The sequence below is a fragment of the Macaca mulatta genome, chromosome 12 (assembly GCF_049350105.2).
Source record: "Macaca mulatta isolate MMU2019108-1 chromosome 12, T2T-MMU8v2.0, whole genome shotgun sequence".
NCBI classification, from domain to species: Eukaryota; Metazoa; Chordata; class Mammalia; order Primates; family Cercopithecidae; genus Macaca; species Macaca mulatta.
The window spans coordinates 65,076,441-65,103,322 of NC_133417.1; the positions used below are offsets into that span (position 1 = coordinate 65,076,441).

The window sequence follows — 26,882 nt, forward strand, 5'->3', positions numbered from 1 at the left end:
TTTTAAACAGAAGAGAAATGCATTCTGATTTGTTGTTTTGAAAGATAACCAACGGTAGTATGTTGGTGAATTGGAGGGAGGGAGAGTGCTTGGAAAGTTAGTGTAGCAGTCTAGGCAAATGTGGATGAACTATAATGCCAGTGGACATGAAAGAGGAAAGGATGAACGGCAGATCCAAGTGAAGGAGGAGGATAAACAAGCCTGAGGTTTCCTGCTCAGGCACTTGGTAGACGTAACCTGATGTAGCAGAGCTGTATGTATGGGTGAACTTTGTGTTATTAAACAAAATAATCATTTTAATATTACAATTTGACATATCTATCAACCTCCTATGGGGCTCCCCAAAGAGGTGGGATATTGCAAAGGAGAGAAACAGTTAGGGCATAGAGTAGATAATGGTTCAGAATGGCTAAGTACAAAGCTGAATGCCAGTAGCGTGAAGGACAGTCAAGGGCCTTCTTTCGGGAACTCCAACCTAAAATAGCAATCTGGGCTGGCCTGCCTGGATTGACAGGCCCATGCACTGTGACCAGGTTGGGGTGCCATGCCTGTGAGTAGGCTGGATGGATCCCCAGATGACCTTGGCCTGTAGTTAGCTCTTATAACTACATCTTGGGTGTGGCTGATTTCCAAAGTAGCAGCAATGGCAGCTGACAGCTTTGGGAGTGTTTATTCTCTGTAAAGAAAAAGTGCCCATAAGAAATACACCTCCCAAGTGGTTGTTCCTCCTGGTTTGACTAAGAGATTCTGTGGCTGAGAATATGCCTATGGTTTTTGTAAAACCATTAAAGAATTGATCGCTTTTTTCTTGAGTCAAAATGCCTTGAATCTCTTAGGTAATTTAGAAGATCAGTGTAAGTTCTACTCCTGGGAAATATGTCAAAGAAATGACTGCTTGCATGCTTTAGTTCATTAGAGTATCTTTTCCCCTTCTGCATATCACAATAAAAGTAAATTCCAATACAAGAATTCAAAGGCAGAGAAGGAACCTAACCCTAACAATCAGATTAGAAATAAATGCCCCCTTTGAGGATCTGAAGTTGGAATACAATATTCCACTAAGTGGAATACAATATTCCATTCTCTGATTAAAAATTCTTGCTGTCACCTACAACTCACAAGGCCAAAACATCTGGTGCTAAGTTTGCTTTAGTGTATGGTAACTGGGGAAAACATTGAGAGATTGCAGTAATAGGATTTTGTGTGTTTGTAAATTGAGCTTTAGCTATTGTACTTCATCCAGGGAACACTAGAGGGAGCAAGTCAGATAGAGGAAAAAGATTACAATGGGAATGAATGGGGAATGAAGAAAGGAGAACTCTAAAGAGGAAGGCGTTTTTGCATATCACTGAGGCACAAAATTTTCCTTAGGCAGACACCAATACTTGTATTATGACCAAATGACTTTATATTCAAAACCCTGTATTAAAAAACTTTCTTTCTGAGCCTGTTCAGAATCTAAAAAAATAGGAGAAGAAAACTATTACTCTCTGATCAGATTCTGTCCATTTTAGGTATTTTACGAGCCAATACAATATAGCTCTACCTGTGATTTTTTTTAATTTTAGAGGGTACATTATTTGGATGAATAATGTACAAAATCCACAGATATTGGATTTTGTTCTTTACAGTGCTAGTGGTCATACTTCCGAAAGTTCTCATGGTGAATAGTAATGATACCAGGTATTTTCAGACACTTGTAAGAATAAAATATGCTCTTCATAGATAACCTGAATTGGAAGCCCTTTTCTCTCCATTTTCTCCATAATTCTCATGTATTAGTTCTACACTAAAACACCATTTTACAATCCAGAGGTACTGAAGTTAACTGGTCCGATGTCATGCATATGTCAATGCAAATATGAACTGATATTTATTTTCCTGTTTTAAATTTCCAGTTCCTCATTTCCTTTGTGCCTCTTGAAGATGCCAAAAAGTTAGTGAAGACGAGTCTCATCACTGATTTTTTTTTAAAAAAACTTTAACAATTAATTAGTACAATCAGAAACAAATATCTTAAAATCTTAACGAGAGACTGTTCAACTGGTTATTAAAATATTTTACTGAATAATGAACTAAGGCTTTTATGAAATACTGTTCTTAAACCATAGCAGATTTTTAAAATGCAGCTGTTAAAAACATGTGTGAGTCCAAATGTAAGAAAAATCACAGTAAAGCATGCTAAGTTAATAAGGATCCGCTCTTTTACAAACGTTGGGGTAGGCTCACCTGGACGTTCATGTCAGGAGAGCAGAAATGACATTACAAACTCCCTAAGGCAGCGTCTGTTGGAAGCGATCGGTGACACTGACAAGAAACACTCAGTTCTGAAATTTGGGTTTGCATTTGTTAGCCATGCATTATCCTACTTACCTCTCAGGGTAGAACCTTTAATTTCAGAAAGTGCTGGCATGCATTACTGCACCCGTTATCAAAAGTCTTTGGCAGAAACGCCATTTATCCTTGTTGTGGTAATGAACAGATTTAAAACATTCTGGTGTCACCATCCCTGAAAAAGCACATTCATTTGAATATTTCTTCCACCGGCATAATGAAATATTTCATGAAGGCACATGGGTGTAGAATACTATGGAGAGATATTGCTGGTGAATGACAGAACGTCTGGTTGATTTACATGAAACCCCAAGTGCTCATATGAGAATAGGTTAGGTTTAGATTGACGAGCAAATGTGTAACCAGACTTCTGGCTGACAAATGGCAGAACTATGCCAGTACATTAGCTTCTCTGGAGAGAGACCAAAAGTGAAACGGGAGGATCAAGTTCACTCCATAAAGGACATTCAAACCTAGTGGATGGCAGTGTGGCTGGGATATTAAGCACTTATAGATATTAATACCCCAAAATAGTACTGAGTTTACAGTTGAGCTGGCCAACTGCAGGCCAGTGGTCAAACTCTTATAAAGCATTGCCGTATGCTACATGTGTGTATTGACATTCCTTCAGGAGGATCCTGGTGTTTTCGAGATAAGTCTATTTTATTGGCAGCTTTGGTCACTAACTCTAAAAATGGATTGTTTGGGTAAACTAGAAACTGAAAATAACAACTGATGAGATTAGCGTAAAACATGGTGCCAAGCATTTAATGGTCCAGATTGAATTAGATTTATTTTGGCGCAGCACAGCCGTGAACAGAAACATCCACACAGGCTTTGTCGAGAAGGATGAAGAATTTGGACCCATACTCTCTTTTCCAGGCTAAGACTGAAAGTTCAGGACTTTGGGTATGCCTCCAAGGAAGTAATGTGATAGTAATAATAGATACTCCTCAAGTTCCCATGGTGTGCCAGGCCCCCTGCTTGGCACTTAGTGTACATTATTTTATTTGATTCTCACCACCACACTGCGGATAGGAGTCACGATGTTTGCTTTATAAATGACCCGGAGGTTGACTTATCCAAGGCCATACAAGTAAGTGACCAAGTCGGGATTTAAACTCCAGTCTGACTTGAAAGCTCTTTCCATCATGTTACAATTCTTCCCAAATGTCTGATAAACAGTACTGGTTCAGGTTTGCAGCTTGCAAGCCCTTTGGTATTTGTGGAGCATTGAGGCAAGAAAAACAGAGAGAGCCAAGAGTCCTGGGTTTGAATCCTGGCTCTACCATTTACTCACTGTGTGATCTTGGAAAAATATCTAACCTTTCTGGGCTGTATCCTCATCTATAAAAATGTGTGTATGTGTTGTGTGGTGGGTAATAGAAGATTTATAAGCTACCTTTCATTTATAACTTTTGATGATTTTGTGAGCTTTCACGGGGCTTTTAATTTCCTGTAATTGAGGTGCATGTTTGGTCTTTTGCTCTTTAAATAACTCAGCTGTGAGGAGACACTTCCATTTGAAATTCAAGAACTGACTTAATTTCTGCCATAGAGACATTATTTCTCCCCTCTGTAAAATTCATTTCTCTAAGTGGGTTGTCTCAATACAAACTACCTTTTATTTTCTTGGTGTACTGACTGTGGTGCTCTGCTCATAAGTGCACCATAACGAGGGTTGTAGGACATGCTAGGAATACAAAATGGTATATCATAATATTACCACAAAGGAATATCACTAAAGTTGGCTTTCATATGAAGGCAATAAATATTACTTCTTGTGGGTTAGAAGACCAAATATGCATGGAGCTGCCTATTTTGGATGCTTTGGTTTATTTCTATAAATTAATGAAATTTTATTTATCACATGTCCCTCCTTATGTATAATTCTGTACAATATGCTGACACCTCTGCAAATGGCTGTCTGTGCTTACAGCGTACTACCCATTGCTAGTTTGGCCTGCACCCATTCCTCCTGTTGATGGAAATGTATACATTGGCTCTCCTGTCATGAACATTCATCACCCACTGCTCTGCATTCTTGAAGATCAAATGACATGGGCCATGCTGTATGTGGGGAGCAATGTTTCAGAATTCCTTTGATGTTGCTCCTTGTTACAATGGCTAAATCCAAGCTTTTGCCATTTGACCAAATGCCAAATGTGTTAGCCTGAATCTCTATGATCCTATAGATAGCTGGATGGAAAAATAAGATACAACCACTGCAAAAACCTATTTTCCAGGGCTAATTAAAGTAAAGTTTTGATTAATTGAAAAGTTAGCTGAGCAGCGTGTTCTTGCTAATTAGGAGCTAACGTATAACACTTTAAAAAATTCATTTAATATATACTTTGTGCCATCTATGTAGATAGTATTAAGTATTCAAAGAGGGGAAATGTTCCTATATTCTTTGTATCCAAAGCACTTTCTGATTTTCTTCTAAAAATTACTTCTGAAAAATTTTTTCTACTTGTTCTAGTCCTTTTTAAGGCTTTTTTGTTGTTTCTGTTACTAAGATGTGATCATGCAGAATATGTATTTTGAATTAATTTTTATTCATTTAACATTACAAGAATTTAACCCAAGTATTCTGTTAAGTGTATATGACAGTGTGCTTAAACATTCCCTTATTTGCTTAAAATTTGGATTGTTTCCACTTGTTTTCCATGATAAAAATGCTATGAAGAAAAGCTTTACATATAGAGGTAAAGACAAATTTTCATATGTGGAATTATTGGATCAAAGAGGGCACTTTTAAATGGTCAATATTATCAATATATTAATTGCAATTGCTTTCCAAAGGAGTAGTACCATTTTATACTCCTTCTCTCATTGTGTGACCGTTTCTCCTTACTATCTTCATCAGCATTGGATTTTTGTTTGTTACATTTTTTTGCATATGCAACAGGCAAAGTTCTTTTGAAAAAAAATAAAAGGTAACACTATCTATTGAATTCACACAATAATCTTATGAAGTCAACAGTTTACAGATGAATAGATACTGAGATGATTAATTGACTTGCCCAAGTTCATTTAACTATTATTAGAGCTGGACTTTGATCTTGCTTCTTCTGAATCCGGCCCTGTTGTGTGTTTCCACTCTACCACAGCTGCCCACTAAGTAACAGGAAGGGTAGAGGCTAATAAGCCCTTCAAGATAAGCTTGAAGAAGCTCAGTGGTTAGTGTGTATCAAGGTAGAATAGATGAGCAGGACTGGAGAGTAAAATGTCCAAATGACTGTTTCTTAAAAACCAAACATTTCCTCAAAAAGAGTGAATAATTTTGATTTATACATGCTGTTTCACTCATCCATATGCACATTAAAAAGGTTTAAAAAGAAAAAAAAAGTATGTTATTTAATGGTGGCTAGGTGTTGGAATATTTTAACTAAATTCAGATACACATGAGTAACTCCAGTTGGAAGTTGTTCATGCATATCTGAAGGCAGAATGTGGCCTTTTGACTTTAGCCTATTAAACACAAGAAAATTCATAGTTAAAATTCCACTCTCAGCTTCCCAGCCAAGATGGGAATGGCCCCAGCCATAAAACATGATGGACAAGGCTGCCACCAGTCCCAATAATCTGTTGGCGTTATAGAGTAGGGTAGGCAAACCACAGTAAATCAAGGCCTCACCTTCATTTTTCAAAAAGCCAAATGGATTAAAAGTGTGTGCATCACCCTTCACAGTGAGAAGGCAGACAGGTTTTGCAACAAGCTGGAGGATGGTGTGTGGAGTAAATAACAATGCCTCTTGGTCAGAGGCTGTTTGATTGTTCCAGGTGTCCATTTGGAGGGTCATCTTGAGAAAGGGACTTGGGACTATGTGCTTTCTTATTCTTTGCAGGGATGAAAAAGAGGAAAACCCAGTTGGGAGGTCCTAGTCTGTAAAATGGCAGGATCTGCCAGCCTTGGCACCACAGAGTGTGGTTTTGGGCAGAGCAGTTTGTGCTTCCATTTATCTGGAGTTTCCTGGTGTGTAGAAGCCCCACCCCTGAGCACAGCAGGAGGTTAGGGATGGGCTCACCTCCTTAGATTATGAAACCCCATTGTCTAATCAGACCATTCCATAATGGATATTAAAAACAAACAAACAAAAAAACAAAACAACAAACCACCAGTATTTTTTTTTCAAAGAGATGATTGTGACCATGGATGGCTGAAATAATGTCTTGTTAAAATGACTCAATTCCTTTTAGATAATTGCAAAGGCGGCTGGTTTCTTCAGGCATTAAGATGAGCTCCTCTAGAAGCTTTTTGCAGGGCAACGAAACTGCTTTGGTGCCTCCTTCAGGGCTGAGACCATGATTTGGATTCACCCTGCCTTAAAGGAGAAAAGTTGGAAGCAGCAGGAGGCATCTGTAGAGAAGTAGTGAAGTGAACGTCTCTCTAGGTCCCTTGTTTTGTAATCAGATTTTAATCAGTGAGGAATCCTGAAAAAATAACAGAAAGCAGTTTGGAAGCAGCTTTCACTACAAAACTGTATAGTCGTATCTCCAAGCCACCAAAGTATTTTCACAGCCATTTGTCTGAAAGGTCAGGCAGTAAATAAGCATATTGTCCACAGCACCGCCTGGAACCGGAGTCTCGTTGGAGACATTAGGGGAAAGGCAAGAAAGCTCAGCTCCAGGGGTACTGCCCCCTAGTCTAGTCTAAATGGCTCTTCTCTCTGACGTGACTGGAGTGTTCTCTGTCACCTGTAAACACTGCCTGCAGTGATAACATTCATTCCCCAGGCTCAGGCCCCCTGTGACAGTCAGGAATGCGCGGAAGTGGCCAGAGTGGGACAAGATGGCTGCCCTGCCCAGCCCACCGCTGGCCGGATGTGGAGCTGGGAGGAGCTGACCCTCATTTTGTCCCATGTTGTCTTTGGAAGACTTTCGTTTGGGTTTTGACTGGGTGGTCCCTTAGGCCTCCGAGTACATTCCAAATATTTCCAAAACGTTCTGAGAAATGGTGGTTCAACTAAATGAACATACTCTCCTGACTAATGTGGGAAGCTGCGTGGCGCTGGCAGTTCCTCCTTCACATCCCCCACTTTCGTTGACACACGTTGAATGTGTCAATCTGAAGTTCTAAGATTCTGGGTACAGATTTTTTTTATTTTACAGCCCCTTATGGTGTAATGCTCAGTGGTTTCCAGGCATTTTGGATGGATCCCTGGATTCAGAAAAGGTTTTTAAGCAGATACTCCCAATACTTGTTATTTGTAAATTATATATATGTTCTATGTACTATTGAACTAACATAGTAATTAAAAACAGACAAAGAGAAAATGTTAACGAATGAAGCAAAGAGTTTGGGGCGGTGGCTCACGCCTGTGATCCCAGCATTTTGGAAGGTCGAGGCGGGTGGATCACTTGAGGTCAGGAGTTGGAGACCAGCCTGTCCAACATGGTGAAACTTCATCTCTGCTAAAAATACAAAAATTAGCTGGGTGTGGTGGGGCAGGCCTGTAATCCCAGTTACTTGGGAGGCTGAGGCAGGAGAATTGCTTGAACCTGGGAGGCAGAGGTTGTAGTGAACCGAGATCACACCACTGCACTCCAGCCTGGGTGGCACATCAAGACTCTGTCTCAAAAAACAAAAAACGAAAAAGAATGAGGAAAAGATGAAATAATATTATTTTCTTGATGGTACAAAACCCTTTTTGCTTTCTGCTTTCCTATTAAGGTTGTATACTCTTTTTATATTTATATGTAACTGAACTGAATATGCTTCATTTGAAAAGTTTGGTATAACACTTGGTGACACAATTCAAAAGTCTGCTTCTAAGATCAGTCTATTTTGATACCTGGCTTTAGTGATTCTCATGGCTAAAACAATACTACAGAGATAATGCAAGAAGGGCATTATTGGCTGTAATTGCTAAGTTAGACTCACTTTTTCACCCACATCCACCAGCTATGTGAAGGGTCTGTTGAAAGTTTACCAATACATTTTCATCTGCCTTGGGTCAATCAATAGTTCTTATATTCTAATCAAAGTGCTTCCCATTGACCAAACCCAAAGAAAGTCAGAAGGCAAAGAAGTCTGATTGATGCACCATTTTTACATAGATATGTAGAGACAGAGACAGATAAAGATATATTCAGTGTTCTCTAAAATTGTACATTTGAAAGATTTTTAAATAATTTAGAAAACCCCACTTCTCAGTTTTTTTACACTTTATTTTTATTGAGGTAAAATAGACATTTAAAATTTACCATCTTTACCATTTTTAAGTGTACAGTTCAGTGGTAATAAACACATTTATATTCTTGTTTTCCCTCTCATCTCTCCCTCTTTCCTGTCTTTCCTGGTCTCTAGCAATCATCCACTTTTTTAGCTCCCACATGAGTGAGAACATGTGCTATTTGTCTGTCTGTGCTTGGCTTATTTCACTTAACATAATGGCCTCCAGTTCCATCCATGTTGCTGCAAATGACAGAATTTTATTCTTTTTTATGGCTGAATAATATTCCATTATATATATATGCCACATTTTCTTTATCCATTCATCTATTGATGGACCCTTAAGTTGAACCCATATCTTGGCTATTGTGAATAGGGCTGCAATAAACATGGGAGTGGAGATATTCTTTTAATATATTGATTTCCACCCTTTTTTTGGGACATAAAGATATGTCCAAAGCTCTCTGAAATTGTACATTTAAAAGGTTTTTTGTTTGTTTGTATAAGAGATGATATTGCTGTGTCACCAGACTGGAGTGCAGTGATATGATCATAGTTCATTGCAGCCTCGACCACCTGGGCTCAAGCAATTCTGCCACTTTAGCCTCCCAAGTAGCTGTGACTACAGGCAAGCACCACCATGTTCAGCTAAATTAAAAATTTTTTATAGAGTCTGGGTCTCACTTTATTGCCCAGGCTGGTCTTGAACTCCTGGACTCAAGTGATTTTCCCACCTTGGCCTCCCAAAATGCTAGGATTACAGATGTGAGCTAATGTGCCCAGCCTGCATTTAAAATATTTTAAAATAATGTAGAAAAATTCCATTTCTCAGTTTTCAGCACATGCACATATCAGAATTTTTAATAATGGTAACACTGTTTTCAGAACCAACATTTCTCAGTGGTGGAAACAATTCTAAATATTCACCTTCAAAGTGTCCTCTCCATAGCATACTTTTTTTTTTTTTTTTTTTTTTTTTTTTGTCAAAGCAGTCAGTTTCTCATTCATTGGTTACAATTCAGTACCTTTATTTTTGCAGAGTTGTTAGGTTGCATATTCCAGCAGCTTCTTGCCACCATGGAAATCTTAGAAAATACTTTTTACACAGTAATGTGACAGAAGGGGGCTCACCTGATAAGCCATTTTGGTTTATTTCTACTAGGTAGGATTACCTTTTAGGAATAGCTCAGGCAAATAGTGAGGGGAACAAGTGGATCCATCTAAGTTCCTGCAAGTAATACCTGGTACACTGGAGTGGGGTAACTGAATAAGAGTTGAATAAAGGCAGTTACAAAGGCATGTGCACAGTTCAGAGGAACCAGCAGTGGTAAGGAAGCAGTAGCAGGGACCCTTCCTGCTTTCTCCTAAGCCTGAAGGGGTAAGGAGAGGATGCCATGATCCAAGCCCAAGGAGAGAACTGGAGCTCTAGGAGTGGGGGCATGGACTGCAGCTGTGACTTTGGTAGAGGGATTGTATTAGTTTGTTCAGGTACCATAACAGACTAGCACAGATGTGATAACTTAAGCAACAGAGATCTATGTTCTTACAAGTCCAAGATACAGGTGCTGGCAGGGTTGGTTTCTTCTAAGGCCTCTCTCCTTCCAGTCTTCACATGATCTTCCCTCTGTGCCCACACCTGTGTCCAAATTTCCTCTTTTTATAAGGCCACTGGTCATATTAGATTAGGGTCCCACCTAATGATCCCATTTTAATTTAATTACCTCCTTTAAGGTCCCATCTTTAAACACAGTTACATTATGAAGTACTGGGGGTTAGGAATTGAACATATTAATTTGGGGGGACTTAATTCAGCCCATGACATGGACACTGCCAACCTGTGGCCCACAGGGAGGAAGCATTAATCAATCTTTGCTCCAGCCCGCCTGGCAGCCTATTGGTCTGCCAGCATCTCTCATTGGCCAAACCAGATGGAAGTCAGAGGCAAGTAAGCTTGTTTAACGCCACCCTTGAAGGTCAGTCTCTTGAGATACAGACAGCAGAAAAGAGTAATCTGCAGGAACAGAGAGTTTCCAGCTCACAAAGTCACTGAGCTGAACTTAGAACACAGAGATTTCATGACAGGCTTATGAATGATTTCATGTAGAAAAGGGAAAGAAAGAGCCAGGGTGTTTGGTTTTGTGGATCGCACAAGAGATGCTAATTTCAGGGAACTGCTGTTACTAGGCTCAGCATTGCAGTGACAATTGGAATCTCTTGTATGGTGCTAGTCCTTGTGAGAATGAGAAAACCGCATCCCCTATGGGCAGACAAATGAGAAAACATTGCCTTCTGCTGGACCAAGCAGTCTTTCTGGTACACAGCTTTTGGTGAGCAACCTGTTCACCCTACTCAGCCAAACACGCACTGTACGACCCTGTCAGCGCCCCTTACCACGGGCTCAGCTGGATGGCCCACACCCTGCCAGTCCTCTCTTTCCAGCCCCCAGCAGGAACAACTTGAGGACAAATTTTGATGTTGTGCTTGCTATAGTCTGCAAACTGCCAGCTGCCTAGTTCCACATGGAAAAAAAATCATTAAGCCATGAAAACATTCACATCTATCACTGGCTGTTTTATTAAATCATTCAAGCCCCTTGTGCTGGCAGTTTCTGGCTGATCTGAACTTAAATATTTGGTGGATCTTCCACCTAAAGGGAGTAATTAATGTTAATTTAGATCATTGTTCCTTGTTAGCACTTCTGGGAACCCCGTTTTGAGAGTTTAGAATTATTAGCAAAAATGAATATAAGCATTGGCTACAAGCATTGAATTTTTTTCATCCATCGAACAGACTGCAGCTTGCGGTGAGAAAGCTACACACTGCACAACTATGGGGGTGCCATTCACATAGTCATTGTACATTTGTATGGGCTTTCTGACAATTTTCTAGCAGATGGCAGTAAAGACTTCTAAGAATAGTATGCCTCCTTCATCCCCAATTGATCTAAAGTTGCAGTTTGAGTAAGTGGCAGGTTAGGTATCCATGTGTGTGAGGCACTAGGAGTGGGGCTGGGGGAAAGGAAATGACCCAGTGAAGACAAAGGTGTGATACCCATTTCTCAGTATAGTGGAGGAGGGAGACATATGGGCACCTCCTTATGAAGCCTCAGCTTCAGAATAATACCCAGATGCACTCCTTCCATCTGCCCCACCGTCTCTGGTTCTGTGATGAGGTGTGAATGAGGAGAACATTCCACCACCCCACTCAGGCAGTGGCAACATTGGGCTATTAAAGCTATTCTTCAGGCTTGAAGGGCCAAGACTCTGAGAGACCCATGATAGCCACTGCCAGGTCAGGATAGGGAGAGTCGCAGAGACACAGTGGACTGGGGTGGATGGTGAGCACATGGCAGGCCCTGGAGCAGCATGGTTGGTTCCCCAGTTGCCACGGCTGTCTTTTGAAGCCACTGGAACAACACTCAATGCACCAGAGCCCCTGTAACCACGAACTGCATCCTTGTTTAGCCAAACCTAGTTTCCTCTTTTTAGGAGAAAGGAGGGGAACTCTTTTGCAGTATTCACAAAGCCAGTACAACTACACATGGGAAGCCACTTATATCCCTGCTACCCTAAGCCTAGCTCCCTGCTGCCCATGAGGACTAGCCCCGTCTCAGCTGCATTCCTCAGGCTCTATGCTGGTCTTTGCCAATACTCATCCTCTAACCCATGGGCTCTTCCTACTGTTTTTTTTTTTATGACAGATGCAGCAAAGAGGTCATTATATAAGGATTCTTTTACTTGAGAATAGGATTCTGACCCTCCATGCATGAAGAGCTTGTGGCAGATACTAGATTGCAGTAAGATGAGGTGGAATGGAAGGTGGGCACATGGAGACAAATGGAGTTGGCAGCACCGATCAATGGTGCAGAGGGCCAACTGGAGGACGAAACAGATGAGATGAATTGGATTGGGGAATTCACACTTCCCCATGACCACAGAAGGTTGAAGTTCTTTTCATTCTCAAAAACTCAAAAGCATTTATTTTAGAAATTTAAGAATTAACTCATGGTTAATGAGATGGTTCAACTGGTGAGGATGAGTCCCTGTGCTCTGTGAAGTGCTTTTCTTGGGAGGCACTTGAAAAATACCTGGGAAGATCCAGAGGCTGCTGCATTTGAGTTTCTGTGGAAAGCTGGATTTGTGGCCTCAAAGATAGTAACTCACTGCTGACATCGTAGAAACATTGCTGTTTCCTTAATTTAATACATGCCAAAGTTGGTGGCTGAGAGATTATATCTTACAAGCCCATTACCAGCCGATTTACTAGGCCTTCAGGGAACAGCTTTGGAAAGGGGATGTTAATCAATCGTTCATTTTATCTTCTTTTTCTCCTACACTTTTTACTTTCTCTTACTTATATTATTTTCTCACTTATCTTACTAAGTCTTTCTTTTCTACTTCCTTTCTCTCCTTTATGTCACCCTCTCATTACTTCTCTTTATATATTTTTTAGGATTTTCCACTTCCACACCCTTCCTGCCCTTCAACTGTTTCAAACTTTTAGCACATTCCACATGACAGTGAGACATAAGCAGACTTCATGGGGCAAATTTATGGCATCACAAAATGTCCCTTCTTGTGGAGAGTACTTGCTCTCTTATGGCAGAATTACTTCTCTTCTTTAATATGTGGTTCTCTTTTGCTTCTGGGCAAAGAGTAGGAGGAGAACCAACTTGCTCACCACCTCCAAACTCCCACACAGAGCAAGGTATCAGAGTCTGAGCAGTGTGAGCTGGGCTAAGGCATTTGCATGGCAAAGTGGGTGGTGCTAGCAATGGGAGATTGGTTGCACACAGAGGGAGTGAGCAATGGGTAAGTGTATTAGTCAATTCTCACATTGGTATAAAGAACTACCTAAGACTGGGTAGTTTATAAAGAAAAGAGTTTTAATAGACTTACAGTTCTGCATGTAGGCTGTACAAGAGGCCTGGTAGGGAGGCCTTGGGAAACTCACAGTCATGGCAGAAGGCAAAGCAGAAGCAAGCATATCTTCACATGGTGACAGGAGAAAGAGCTAAGGGGGAAATGCTACACACCTTTACACAACCAGATCTTGTGAAAACTCACTCACTATCATGACACCAGCAAGGGAGAAGCCCACCCCTATGATCTAATCACCTCCCACCAGGTCCCTCTCCCAACACTGGAGATCACAATTCAACATGAGATTTGGGTGGGGACACAGAGCCAAACCATATTAGTAAGTAGATCAAAGATATTGGGAGCCAGGCTTCTTACCATCAGAAAATAATTACAAAAATGGGAAGGGGCCAGTCACAGTGGCAAACCCAGCATTTTGGGAGGCTGAGGCAGGAGGACTGCTTGAGTCTAAGAGTTTGAGATTAGCCTGGACAACATAGTCAGACCCTCTCTCTGAAAATTAAAAAATAAATTAGCTGGGTGTGGTGTTGTGTGCCTGTAGTCCTAGCTACTTGAGAGGCTGAGGTGAGAGGATTGGTTGAGCCCAAGAAGTTGAGGCTGCAGTGAGCTACATAATGGCACCACTGTACTCAAGCCTGAGTGACAGAGTAAGACTCTGTCTCCAAGAAAGAAAAAAAGGAAAGGGAAAATGAAATCTGTGGTTGAAAATACATGCTTTCCAATATTTACAGACAAGGTATAAATATGTGTGTGGACATATACATGCACATACACACACATACACTCCCTAGCCCTGTCTACTGAAAAGGCTTGGGAACAGTGACATGCAAGTAGCAAAGAGTATACCTAGTACCCAAACCTTAGCTTCTAAATGTCATTCTCCATCAAAAGAAACTAGGGCTGACTGGGCGTGGTGACTTATGCCTGTAATCCTAGCACTTTGGGAGGCCGAGGCGGGTGGATCACTTGAGGACCAGCCTGGTCAACACGGCAAAACCCCGTCTCTACTAAAAATACAAAAATTAGCTGGGCTTAGTGGCACACGCCTGTAATCCCAGCTACTCAGGAGGCTGAGGCATGAGAATTGCTTGAACCCGGGAGGCAGAGATTGCAGTGAACTGAGATCATGCCACTGCACTCCAGCCTGGGTGACAAAGCAAGACTCTGTTTCAAAAAAAAAAAAAAAACAACAAAAAACAAAATAATCCTGAAACATCTTGTGGTGCCAGTAGGCAAGGCGATGCTTAAAGAATGACAGGGACATGTCTAAAAAACACAGAGGCTGGCTTGCAGGGCTCCACCGGGCCTAACTGGGGATAATTTGAATATCACAAGTAATGACTGCAAGCGATTAGAATCCATTGAGTAAAACAGGAAATTCTGAGTCCATACTCATATAAAGTAAATGAATAAATTAAAAGTTTGAGGACGTTTAGGGTATTTCCATGGTTTCAAAGCACTTCCTCACAAAATACTTATTAACTGCAAAGTGTGAAAGGTAACTTTACAGTGGAGATGCCTGGCAGACACCACCTTAATTAAGTGATCAAAGAGAGCATCATAGGTAAAGAAACAGTGGAATCACTCACCTCCTGATGGGGTGCAGTGAGGAGAACACAGCTTCACTTTGTTGATATTCCTGCCAAAAAGTTTCTGCAACGCAGACACTTCAAACAAACCAATCTGAGATACTCTGCAAAATCACAGGCCCATAATCTTCAACTGCGTCAAAGTCATGAAAGTCAAAGAAAGACCGAAGAGCTATTTCAGACTGAGAGAAACTTAAGAGACATAATTAATGTGTGATTTTGAATTGAATCTTTTTGCAATAAAGAACATTACTGGAATGATTGGTGAAACTTGACTGGGGTCTGAGGTTTAGTTGGTAGTAATGAGTTGGTAGTGTTGCTTTGATGGTTGTGTTGTGGTCATATAAGAGAATGTCCTTGTTTTTAGCAGGTAAGGGAGCATTAGTTCTGTAATCTGCTCTTGGGTAAATTAGGATACAAGTTCTTTATATTGTACTTGCAACTTCTGTGTTTCAAAATTTAAAAATATTTAATCAAATGGCATACCCACTTTTGGGAAAAATAGACATTATGAGGTAAACAAAATTCCCATGAATTTAGAACAAAGCATGAGAATTTTCAGAAATTTTATGTTTATGGTGGGCCACACTGGGCTATCTCTGCCTTGCATCCCTGGGGCTCTCTATTCTCACTCCTCGGCTCTCAAGGGTCCTTTGATGGCAGAATAAAAAAGCACTATGATTTGTGAGAGCCCTAGGAAGGCTGCAGTATTAGGTAATGGAAAGGGTCATCATCCTACCTCCCAACTCACTGGCCAGAGGAGGAAGCGACTGCCCAAATCAGCCAGCTCAGCGACTCACCTCTGAGCTGCTGCTTTGGGTGGAATGGAAGAAACTGGTTGGTGTCTTAGGTATAACATGAAGTGCCAAGTAAGTGGCAGGAGGACTTGTGGCCTGCATCTCTTGTCCCATGTGAAGGGCCAAATGTGGAAATAAAAGGAGGATATGGAACATTTTTGCTGTTGCAGAGCTGTTTTTTCCTTCAGAGTCATTGCAATGGGCTCTGTGAGAGGGATGAGGTATATCACTTAAGAACATGTGACAAGACTCAGAATACCTATTATGAGTCTATAGCCTACCAGAATCACTACCATGAAATAGTGCCTTGCTGTGCCGCCCTTGACTTTTATGAATGGGTCCTATCTGAACAGGCTTGGGAAATTGTCATTGTATTGGTGGAGAAATGTGGTGGACACCACCCAGTACCCCTTGCAGCAGCCCCTGTACAAAGCTAGTAAATACTATCTTTCTCCAGAAAATCTGGCAGGCTTTATTCTTTTTGACAGCAAGAGCTACAGGTGCATGTTCTTTTCTCCCTTTTCACCTTGGTTGCCAGGAAACATAATTATTGAAGTTTAACTGTAGTGATGGTGGAGAACTTTTGGCCTATAGAGCTACATTCTGTGTATTCCTTATGTCTCTTCCCTGTTAATGTATCAAGTCCAGATTTCTACATTTCTAATTAATTGTGTTTCCTATACAGTTGCCTCAAATCTTGGTAAAATACAGGTTTGTAAAACCAAACCAAACAAAAAACTCCAGATCATTGGAAGAATTAAGTTGAAGGATACAAAATCTTCTCAATAAAATTGAACTAAATGTTAGGGAGAAAATAACAGTAATGCAAGTTCCTTCATGTATTTCTTAGGAAAAATTGTTGTTCCTGGCTAGGAGGCCAGGAACAATATTTATGGTCTTGAACATGTGTCAAAGACATGAATTACAAAGTGGATAAAATGGCATTCCTGCCTAGGCTTCCCTGAAGAAAATAACAAATAGTTCTCAAGATATATGGAGGACATGGGAAAACGATACAGGTGTTTGCAAATCCATAATCTGATGTGTGGAGAACATGTGACCAAGGGTAAAAGAAGTCAAAATGACATTACTTGGAAAGTATCCGACACCCTGCTTGATTTTTTTTTTTTTTTTTTTTAGACAGTTCTTTCTTCTTACACACTCTAGTATTTTCAGAGCAGAAGTGACAGCAATGTCAACTCTTTGGACATCTGTTCCAAGTCTCATTCTGGCAAGGGCAGAACTATAAAAGACTTTGTCTGTCTGCCTGACAATTTCATCTCTCAGAAGGTAGAGGAACTGGTGAGGAAAATGGCTGCTCTCAAGTGAATTCTGATCAGTAAAAAAGGAACTGGTTGGAAATGTGGAAATACTGAGAATCTCAGGAGAGATGTTTTCATTATCTTCGCCCCCTCACAGAACTCCTACAGCTCTTTATTTAGATCTTTTCTTACTTCTCCTTATAATATTGTCACTTATAGACTTGTGTCTCTAAGATTGTCCCTTGAGGACTGGGACCACATCACATCATCTTTGTGTCTGCCAATGCTTGGGGCAGTTATCTTTTAAACAACAACAAAAAAAATCGATCAAATGTGTTTAGTTGGAATATGAGCATAGCGACTTGCATAATTTCAGGATAATGTGACAACATTTTTTAAGAATTTTTTTTCTTGATCATAAAATGTTTTCATTGTTGAAAACTGGAAAAATTATTCAGGGAAGTATAAATGAGAAAATACAACCTTTCTATAATCCTCTCACTTGATAAGCATTTTGAAGTACTTTCTCCTTGTTATTTATTTTTGAGACATTCTATCTCTCTTGTCACCTAGGCTACAGTGTAGTGGCATGAACACAGCAGCCACTGCAACCTCAAACTCCTGGGCTCAAGCAATCCTGTCTGAGCCTCCCAAGTGGCTAGGACTACAAGTGTGTGCCACCACGCCAGGCTAATTTTTAAAATTTTTTTGTAGAGGTGAGTCTTGCTACATTGCCCAGGCTTGTCTCACTCAATCCTCTGGCCTTGGCTTCCCAGTGTTGAGATTACAGGCATAAGCCACTGTGCCCAGCCTCTCCTTGGGTTTTATACTTATTTCATACTTTTGATCATACTGTATCTACAGTTGTTCCTAACACTTTTTATTCACGTTATATCCTAAGCATTTTCCATGTCATTATCTTCATTTTAAAATGACTTCATATTATCTTGCATGTCTTTAGCATAACCACTGTCATTTAAAAAATAAAGCAACATAGGGATTTACACTGGCTACAAGTTCTAAGAATTGTGGTATGTCTGAGAAGTCAAAAAGGAAACCATTTCATCTGTAATAGTAAGATCCGGCAGGGCAGGGGAGACAGGTGAAGCCCCAAGTTCTCCCTCCGGTTTTGGGTTTTATCCTGAGTCAACTGTGGTACATCTGGAAGGGGAGTTGATGATGTGGAGTGACCAGGGCTGACGACGAAGAGTTAAAGCTGGAAGGAATGCTCAACCCACAGAAGAGCAGAAACATGGAGTCACGTTTCCACACTTGAAGTATGACTGACTGACTCTGTGGCATCCTGGTTGGCAGCACTAGGGCCAGTAACTGGGAATTTCAAAGTCACAATTTGGACTCCTCTGCAAATAAGTTTGAGAGCTGTTCCCTAAAGACACCTGATGCCTTGTGAGGCAGGCAGTACCTGGTCCCCCAAGGTGTTCAAGTAGGGCAAGTGGCTTCAAGGATACTAGAGGATAGGCAATCCCTGCAGTCTGGTTTATGGTCTGGGTCTTGTGTAAGCACTGGAATAGCCTAAATCAAATCTTAAGTCTCTCAGAGTCGCATAAAAAAATCGTATTATTTAATTCAAAGCCACGTTTTCAATTCTGAGCAGCCCAGAGACCTGCCATCACTTGCTCGTGCCGAGTCACGTGGTGTGGCAAGGCGCGTGGTTTCCTCCCTAGCCGCCCCCAGCTTCCCCGAACCTTCAAAGTCACATTTCAGTCACTCCCCATCTGACCAACAAAGCTCACAATGAGGGCGCTGCCAGCACAGGCGACAGCCTGCGCTCCAGTCTGAGGAGGAACCCCAAATTCAAGACCCCTGTGACCCAGCCTGTGTGCACCGAGAGGCTAAACCTCAGCTCAGGGGCTTCCCGATGTCGGCCGCCGCGGGTCTGGGTTTCCGGCCTGCAGAGCTCGCGTCTGACGGCTGAGAAACAAAACGCCCTCCCTCTAGCGGCTCAAGCGCACACACTCTCTTGCCTTCCGCAGCCCCCGAGCGAGTCACCGGAGACTCTCTGGAGCCATTTCGCGAGGCTGGAATTCCTTCGCCCGGCGGAGCTCGGCGCGCACCCCTCAGCTGTGCCGAGGACCCTGCACCCGGGGCGCCCCGCGGCCACGTGACCGCCATCTGGCTCTCGGCCTGGACTGAGGGGGCTGAGCTCATCGCGTTGCTATTCGAGGGGCAGAGACTGCCTGGCCTTCCTCAAACCCTGAGCTCCCGGCTCTCCTCCCTCCCCCACCTACTTGACATCTCAGGCTTTTTGTGGAAGCGGCAGGGCGGTTGAGAGGTCGGTGACCTTTGCCCCAGTGGCGCTGGCTCTTTTCCTTTTTGGCTACCCTAATGGAATGAGGATATAATCAGTCATATCTTAACATTCACTGAGCCCCGGCTCAGGCTGGGAGGCACTGCCTTTTTCCTAGTGAATTTTAAATCAGTATTTGTGGGATTTAAGCTCCAGCGGACAAACCTAGAGCCACTGGCCATGAAAGGTGTGGCAGTGAGGTGAAAAACGGGGCTTCCCCCTCCACTCCCTGGCTTTCCTCATCCCAGCCCAAGGCGGGGGGGGGGGGGGGGGGCGGGGGCGGAATACGTAGACCACAGAGCATTAGCCACACCCTCTTTCCTCCAACCCCAGAATTCCACGTCAGTCTCAGAGCTTTCAGCTAGGTGGGGTTTATCCCCAAAGGTGCCACAACCCCTCTAGTTGTATGGGAGCGGTAACTGTGAACCACCATCGCTGGCTCGATCCTCCCTTTTCCGTGGATTGGTGCTCCTGAGTGTGTTTACCAGTTTCAGTACGTAACACAGCCAGACGGAGGGCCGCGGGCTTCAGCGGCGAGAAGCTACAAAAATAAGGTGAACAAAATTGAAGGTGCCCAGCAGCCTGAATTCCGTTTCTTTCTTACCTTTGGTCATAGGAAGGGCCACTTAGGTGTGTGGCTGGAACGCCAAGTGAGACCAGAGCTTACATTCTTAGCAGCCTGGGTTTGTCTCAAGAGGCCATGCTTCTCTCCTCCCTGACGTCTTGCTCTCGGAAGCACCAGTTAGCATCAGAGGAATGAGTTTCCTTCTCTCAAACAGCCATCAACTACCAGCGCTTTCTTGGCTCCGGCAAGTTAAGTGCTGACCCCTCCCTTATCTAACTCACCCCACACACCATCCAGATGGCAGGGGAGGCACCCAGAAATGGAGTTGGACTGCATGTTTTCCCTGTCCACTCTTTTTATCATCATGACAGCCACTGGACACCAGGAAATAAATACTGAACCACCACACTAAAACATTTACTCCACTTTGGGCAGAAGGAGCCTATTTTGCATAGTAAGTGCCTCCTATAAAGCAGTCAAGTGAGGGAAAGAGGAGTTCTTGCTCCTCCGTGAATGCTGCATGGGAGCCTCCAATTGGGAACAGCTGAACAGGTAGCTCTGAAAGAGGACCGTGGTCATAAACGCATAGATAAGACCATCCCGAGGTTCTTGCCCACATGCTTCCTTACCACAGGTGGGAGGGCTGCTGCTAGGCAGTCTTCCTTGCTGAGCATTGACAAGCAATGAAATAGTTGAGAGGTAGCAGCAAGAAAGGAGGAAGAAAAAGGGTCTGGTTCTTTGGTCTTTAAGAACAGACCACTAGAGGTGTATTTTGGGATGGATATTTGCCGGGCGGACCGTTGACGTGCTGAGTTGACGGTTGACGTCTCTGGTCATCACACAGATTTAAATAACCAGCAAAAGGGGGTTGGAATGGTTTTTCCAATTCTTTTCAAGGAAATGTATTTTGAGGATATATTGAATCTGACATAACTTTCAACTCACTTTCAAACTAATCTACTGAGCTGAAGAGAGAGATCAGAAATGAAACGAAATTCTGATATACTTAATCTACTTAAAAAAATTGACAGGAAAAATAAAATTTCAGATGTTTTTTATTCAAAGGTTCTCAAAAGAAATAAAACAGAAAAGCTAACAATCTGATCAAATGTACAGTTCAAAAATGTCTTTTGGCGTTTAACAACAAGTCCTAGGAAAGAAAACTACAGAGTTATCTTGAACCGGACAAATAAGTTACCACTGGCAAGTCTGTGGCACTAGTAAAACAAAAATAAAAAATTAACTCTCTTGATCATATAGATATCTCTATGAAAATCTTTTTTTTTCAATCTGTACAAAAGGTCTTTCTTCATAAATTAATTTTTTTTATAATTTAATGGCTGTCTACTATGTGATGTTTAACTGATCTTTTTTTATGTACAGAGGTTATGTTTCCCAAATCTTACCCAGACGAGTATGGCACTTAGTTCAGACATTTCTAGCAGCAGATTTCCCCTCCCCTCTAACCGAGCTATCAAATTTCTGTCTTAACTAATGCAAAAATATCAAGTAGTGAGAGACCCAGGTTTATAACTGTACTAGGTACACAGAGGGTGCTGCGTTCAGTCTGGACTTTCACAAAGCAGTAATATTCCAGGGAGCATAGAACCAATAATACCACAACTTTAAAAAAATGAAACAAAAACAAAAACAAAAACACATTTCTCTTATGACTATGTAATTTTCACTAGAATCTACACTTCTCAGAGCAGCAAGGACTTTTGAAACTATGAAATGTCACTGACATCTATCATCAAATACAAGCATAAAATTTAAGAACTAAAAAATACTTGAAAGAAACAACTGCTTAGCCCTAGCTCCTGAGCTAGGAGGATTTGGTCTGTGGAAACAGGGAGGGCCAGCAACCTGTCCCAGCACAAAAGAAAATAGACTCTGAGGTAGATAACTGATCATACACAGCTGACCAGACAAGTACACAGTTTTGGAAGACAACTTAATTTACCATTGCTTTTAAAACATATGCAATTGCCTTAATAAAAGAGCTTTAATAACAGTGAATTATCTTATATGTACTAAAGTAGAAATAACTGTGTATTTATGAATCAGGAATTTCATAGTTTCAAAATTGGTTTTCTTTACACTTGAACACTTGTAGTGATGACGTAAAGTGTGGCACTGCTTGGATCCAAATCTTCCTTCATGCTTTTTTGTTTGTGTGTGTCCATACATCAATTAAAATTATAAAACCTAAATGCAAAGGTACAAAAAAGGCACATTCTCCTAACCGCAAACTGGTCCGGCAAAAATAAAGAGCACAGAAGATGTGATGCTGAGACAAGTTGGAGCTACTGGTTACTGGCTCTTCGGTCTTTGGTGAAGTTACCTTTAAAAGTGCCAAGTCATTTTTATTTTTCAAATTTACCTAATAGAGAGAGAGAGAGAGAGAGCTAGTAGCCAATCGTTTTGCTTCTATTCGTATCTCAGCTTATGTTTGAAGATAAATCCTTACTTTTAGCTTTTGCCACTTGGTTGCAATAGCAACATGTTTCGGTTTGCCAGATTTCAGGCATAATTCTCATTCTAAAGCACTATCATTAGTATAAAGGAAGGACAAAACATTCAGTGACTCCCCTCCCCCACCCGCCGTCCCCAACCCCAACACTACCTACACTAAATCTAGTACATCAAGTTAGTTTTTTTTTTTTCCTGAAAAAAGGCAAAAAAGACTTTACATTGCATCATACAGCAGATATCCTAAATCAGTCAAACTATCAGAGGAAACTGTTGGCATACAGCCTTACAAACAATTTACCCTAATAAAAGTTCCCCAGTCAGAAAATGTGTTTCACACAAAACATTTTTCCCTTCTTGCATTTCACTACCTTACACATTATGTGAAAAATCATTAAAAACACCTACTACATATTTAAAAAAGCCAAAATTTCAGCAACTTTTATTGACTACCTTTTAAAAGCCCTATGCTGCTGTTTTACAAGGCATAATAGACCAGCTCATTTGGTCAAAGCATTCTACATCATTAGTTTGAACTAACTTTTACTGAAACAGCTACAGCATCAAAAGAGTTAAGGCAAATTGGAATTCATAGAAAAGGATAAGACACTTCACACTACGTTGAAAGAAAGACAGAAAGCTAAGAAAAGAGACACTGACGGCAACACTGAATTACAGCAACACTCGCACTGCAAGCACAGAACACCATGGGTGAAGTCGGACTATTTAAACTTCAGAAAGCCCATTTCATACAGCTGAAAAAAAAAACACAAATTAAACACAAAATGAACAAAACCACAAAAATCCGGTCATGCACTTGGATAAGTCTTCATGGTCTTTGTGCATACCCAGAAAATTGAAGTTTTCTTTTTTTTTTCTTTTTTCTTTTTTTTTTTTGCATCATAACATTTGATAAAAATCTTTTGTTTTTGTTTTTTGTTTTTGTTTTTTTACTAAAATAAACCTGTTCAGGGGAACAGCTACTAGATGAATTTAAGGGTTTTATGCACCTTATAGAACTTATAGCAAAAATAGTTTTAGTTGATTTCATTATAAATAACGTTTTCAAGAACCTGTGCAAAACTGTCAATAATTTCCTAAAGCACAATTGATCAGAAAAATCCATGATTGTTCAGCCTTCACACCCTTCTTCATGTAAGAACACCTTTCTATACATCTGGAAGAGAAAAATAAAAGACAAATGCTTTTGTAGATTTGGTGTGATACACTACAGAGCTTTGTAATCTGTTTCTTGTTTTAAAGAGATACGTGTTTGAAAAAGGCTATGCTCCTCACTGGTGGTAGACTGATAAATGCAAACTCTGGAACTGATGGTTACTTTCAATGCCTGTCACATCCAGGACTTGCAAAATACTTTATTTAATTTAGAGCCAAATTCATGTGGGTTTCTAAAGAGTGACTTTATGAAATCAAAAATACTATTATCACCAGGGCAATCCAGAAACCAGGGTATTCTAAGTTCTACACAGCTATTTTATTACAGTCTGCATGGTAAAGTGAAAAGTTTGGAATTTGTGGTTCAAGTAAGAGCTGGAAATACAATCTTTCAATCTAAGGATATTGACATTTATCTATATTCATAATCAAGATGTTGCTAAACTTGTAATGCTAGATTAAGCAACATCTTATGCTATGGGTCCTCTGGTTTCTGAGTATTAAAGTAATATAGGATACTTGTATTATAGGACAATTTTGGTACTTGGTGTTCTCTGATGTTACAGATTTTTATTTTTTTCTTTTTAGTGGGGAGAGTAGTTATACATTTGGCTTCAGTATAAAGTATTCTTTTTAGACAAAATGATTAATCTTAAATTCATAAAATCACTGATTGTAATATTTCAACAAGACTGGATGCCTGGGCCATGATTAAAGCAGCATGATAAAATCTGAGTTATCTCAATCACCATTTTGATTTAAAAAAAAGCCCCATAGCTTGAGCCCCCCAGTTACGGAGACCCTTCCCTCATACCTCACAGTTACTTATTGGGTTGAAAGGTATACGGAGAATGGTCATTAGATGTCTCCACAGCCACCTGCTGTTGACCACTTGCCTCCTACAACAAACAAGGCAGAATGGATGAGACACGTTAGTGAAAAAACCTCAGTTCTGCTACTTAGGCCTGACTGAATCCAACAGTACCTTAAAAACAGTTACTCTTTAAAGTAAATTTCTTCACATCATGCAGAGCTTTCAAGGTTAATCATTTCCCTAAGCAGCTGGCATGTCTAATAGACCCAAAGTACCTCCCATCCAAATGTTTATGACTTTCCTATTTTTATGAAGCTACAGTGTATCAAACAAATCTCTTACCCTTTTATCCCCTGGGGACAGATGTGATTTGGAATTCAGTATTTTCAGATTTTATAATCTGAAATGTGGTATGCATATGCTGTATATCACATAATGCCTCCAGTAGGGTCTAGGGCAGCACCTCATAAGCAAACATATTAATAGTTCTACACTGGAAGCCATGAATGAAGCAGCACAGTTAAGTGGGATCAAGATTTTGTCTCATCTCAGTTCAAGTTGGGTTTTGCGATAGGTCAGGTTTTATGCTAAAGTAGTTACAAAGATAATTTTTATTTTCAGATTTCTTTTTGGGTTTCAGACTGAAGATAAGGAATTGTAGGCTCTGGTAATTGTGGTTGTCAGTAACTGCACAAACAGAAGTAAAATACTACTACCACCACCTCCAACAACTACTGCTACTACTACTACTACTGCTACTACTATCACCACCACTACCACCACCACCAAATCCACCAACAGGCCAGAGTCCTACGATCCTTTCCCGGAACTGGAACCTTTGGGATCTGCCTAATGGGCAAGATCAACTGGATTGATACATTTCCTTGAAATTTTAAGGATATTTAGCAGGAAAATGCTACGTTTTTCTCTTTAACCGTAATTTAAATGCTAGACTTCTTTCTTCCATATCAGTATCTTCCATAACAAGAACAGTTATCTAGCCATACTAACAGCCTCTGTAAAAACAGGTATGGTTTCTTCTTCATCCCTGGAGCAGTTTCAAAACAGCTTTCTCTTTTGCACTAAGTTTCTTAACTACAACTGATTTCTTTTCATCATTATTAATTATCATGGATATGATCTTTAGTACTGGGACTGCAAACTCCAGATTTATCTTATTGTGTCTGTAGTATCATTTTCTAAGAGACAAGACAGAACCTCCGATGGGTATGAAAGACACTATAAGCTTAGAAAATATTTCTGGGAATCTTAGAGGTGTGGCCTGGATGTTGTTACCCTAATTTGTCATGATCGTAGCTCACTGCAGTCGCGAACTCCAGGGCTCAAGGTTTCTTTCTGCCTCATACTCCTGAGTAGCTGGGACTACAAGTCCATGCCACCATGTCTGGCCAATTTTAAAACAATTTTATTTTTTGTAGAGATGGGATCTTGCTGTGTTGCCCAGGCTAGTCTCTAACTCCTGACCACAAGCAATCCTCCCTCCTCAGCCTTCCAAAATGTTGGACTTACAGGCATGATCTACCACATCTGGCTAAACGCAATTCTTTATCCAAATATTTGACGTCTGGTAGATTTTTCTGAGTTCTATTTAATTTACCCATTTCTGAAACAACTTATAGCCAGAATGGTCACTGGATGGTCTCTACCAACCTCAACAGGAACCGCTGTCGTCTGCATGTGTGCATACTGTGGCAAGTAGGCTCCTTGCATAGCTGATGTTGCAGGCATGTACTAGAAAGAAGAATGAGATCAGAATGGGCAATGGTAAACTGCAAAATTTGGAGTACTTAGGGGAATTGTGAGATGGATATAATGTATTTGGAAATCTCAAAGAAGAAATTTAAATGGGCTACCTCAAAGCTTAAATAGTGCATATAAATATGTCATATGGAAGGCAAACTGTTTTCTACTTTTTGAATCTGCTAAACTAAAAATTCCACATTTCTTTGGATTTGCTAACAAAGATAAAAAAGTTTATCATGGGTGAAGATAAAAAAGTTTGTCACTCTCAAGAATTCAGTATCATTAATGTGTGATTTTAGAAGATCTCTCCTCAAAGGACCTCATTATTTTCTAGCAGCCCCCTAAACTAGTACCTAGTATTGTTTCTACAGGTGGAGCCCATCCACAGGGGTAAATGACTTATTAGACCTCTAACAGGTCACTGCATTAGGCAGCAAAGCCCGGCTTTTCTGACACTGACAGTCATTCTTTCCCAAAGGCAGGAGAAATTTCTAGTCAATCTCATTGGATATGTGTGGCCCTGGCTTAGCCTTCACAAGAAATGGCTGTGGGTTTTGAATATATGAGGGGAAAACGCACCACCCTTTGTTCTTTTAAGCCACTACAGAATACAGGCTAAATTAAAATCCTTTAGCCATCTTACCAGCAAAATGCTAAGCATCAAACCTGGAAGCTGATCTGGTGCCAGCTCAACCTTATTACCCAAAGGAGTCCCCTGGACTTTGGTGAAATATTTCAATATT

General features: G+C 40.8%; 2 protein-coding genes and 2 long non-coding RNA genes across 31 annotated transcripts in view; 1 reads left to right on the top strand and 3 right to left on the bottom strand.

Annotated features, from left to right (window-relative positions):
* ITGB6 (integrin subunit beta 6) overlaps positions 1-2,653 on the bottom strand; it is a 161,956-nt gene extending 159,303 nt beyond the window's left edge. For both annotated transcript variants that reach the window (XM_077957099.1, XM_077957097.1), the window contains exon 1: positions 2,374-2,653. The gene's annotated coding sequence lies outside the window, so the exon portion shown is untranslated. The remainder of the gene's footprint in view (positions 1-2,373) is intronic.
* Positions 1-26,882, top strand: part of LOC144333385 (uncharacterized) — a 100,313-nt gene that overhangs the window by 22,464 nt on the left and 50,967 nt on the right. The gene's annotated exons all lie outside the window — the stretch shown is intronic.
* On the bottom strand, positions 3,101-15,115 carry LOC144333386 (uncharacterized). The gene is made up of 2 exons (XR_013402005.1): positions 14,982-15,115; positions 3,101-6,771 (listed from the first exon to the last, which is right to left on the bottom strand). It is a non-coding gene; the product is annotated as an uncharacterized LOC144333386 (long non-coding RNA).
* Positions 20,951-26,882, bottom strand: part of RBMS1 (RNA binding motif single stranded interacting protein 1) — a 217,295-nt gene continuing 211,363 nt past the window's right edge. For 25 of the 27 annotated variants that reach the window (XM_028830756.2, XM_028830759.2, XM_077957112.1 and 22 more), the window contains 3 exons: positions 26,047-26,127; positions 24,376-24,460; positions 22,838-23,562 (listed from right to left, as the gene is read on the bottom strand). In XM_028830756.2, coding sequence (XP_028686589.1) covers positions 24,383-24,460; positions 26,047-26,127 — 159 coding nt within the window. In that variant the 3' untranslated portion in view covers positions 22,838-23,562; positions 24,376-24,382. Of the gene's footprint in view, positions 23,563-24,375; positions 24,461-26,046; positions 26,128-26,882 lie in introns of all 27 variants that reach the window. The other 2 variants (XM_028830760.2, XM_028830761.2) reach the window with 1 other exon arrangement.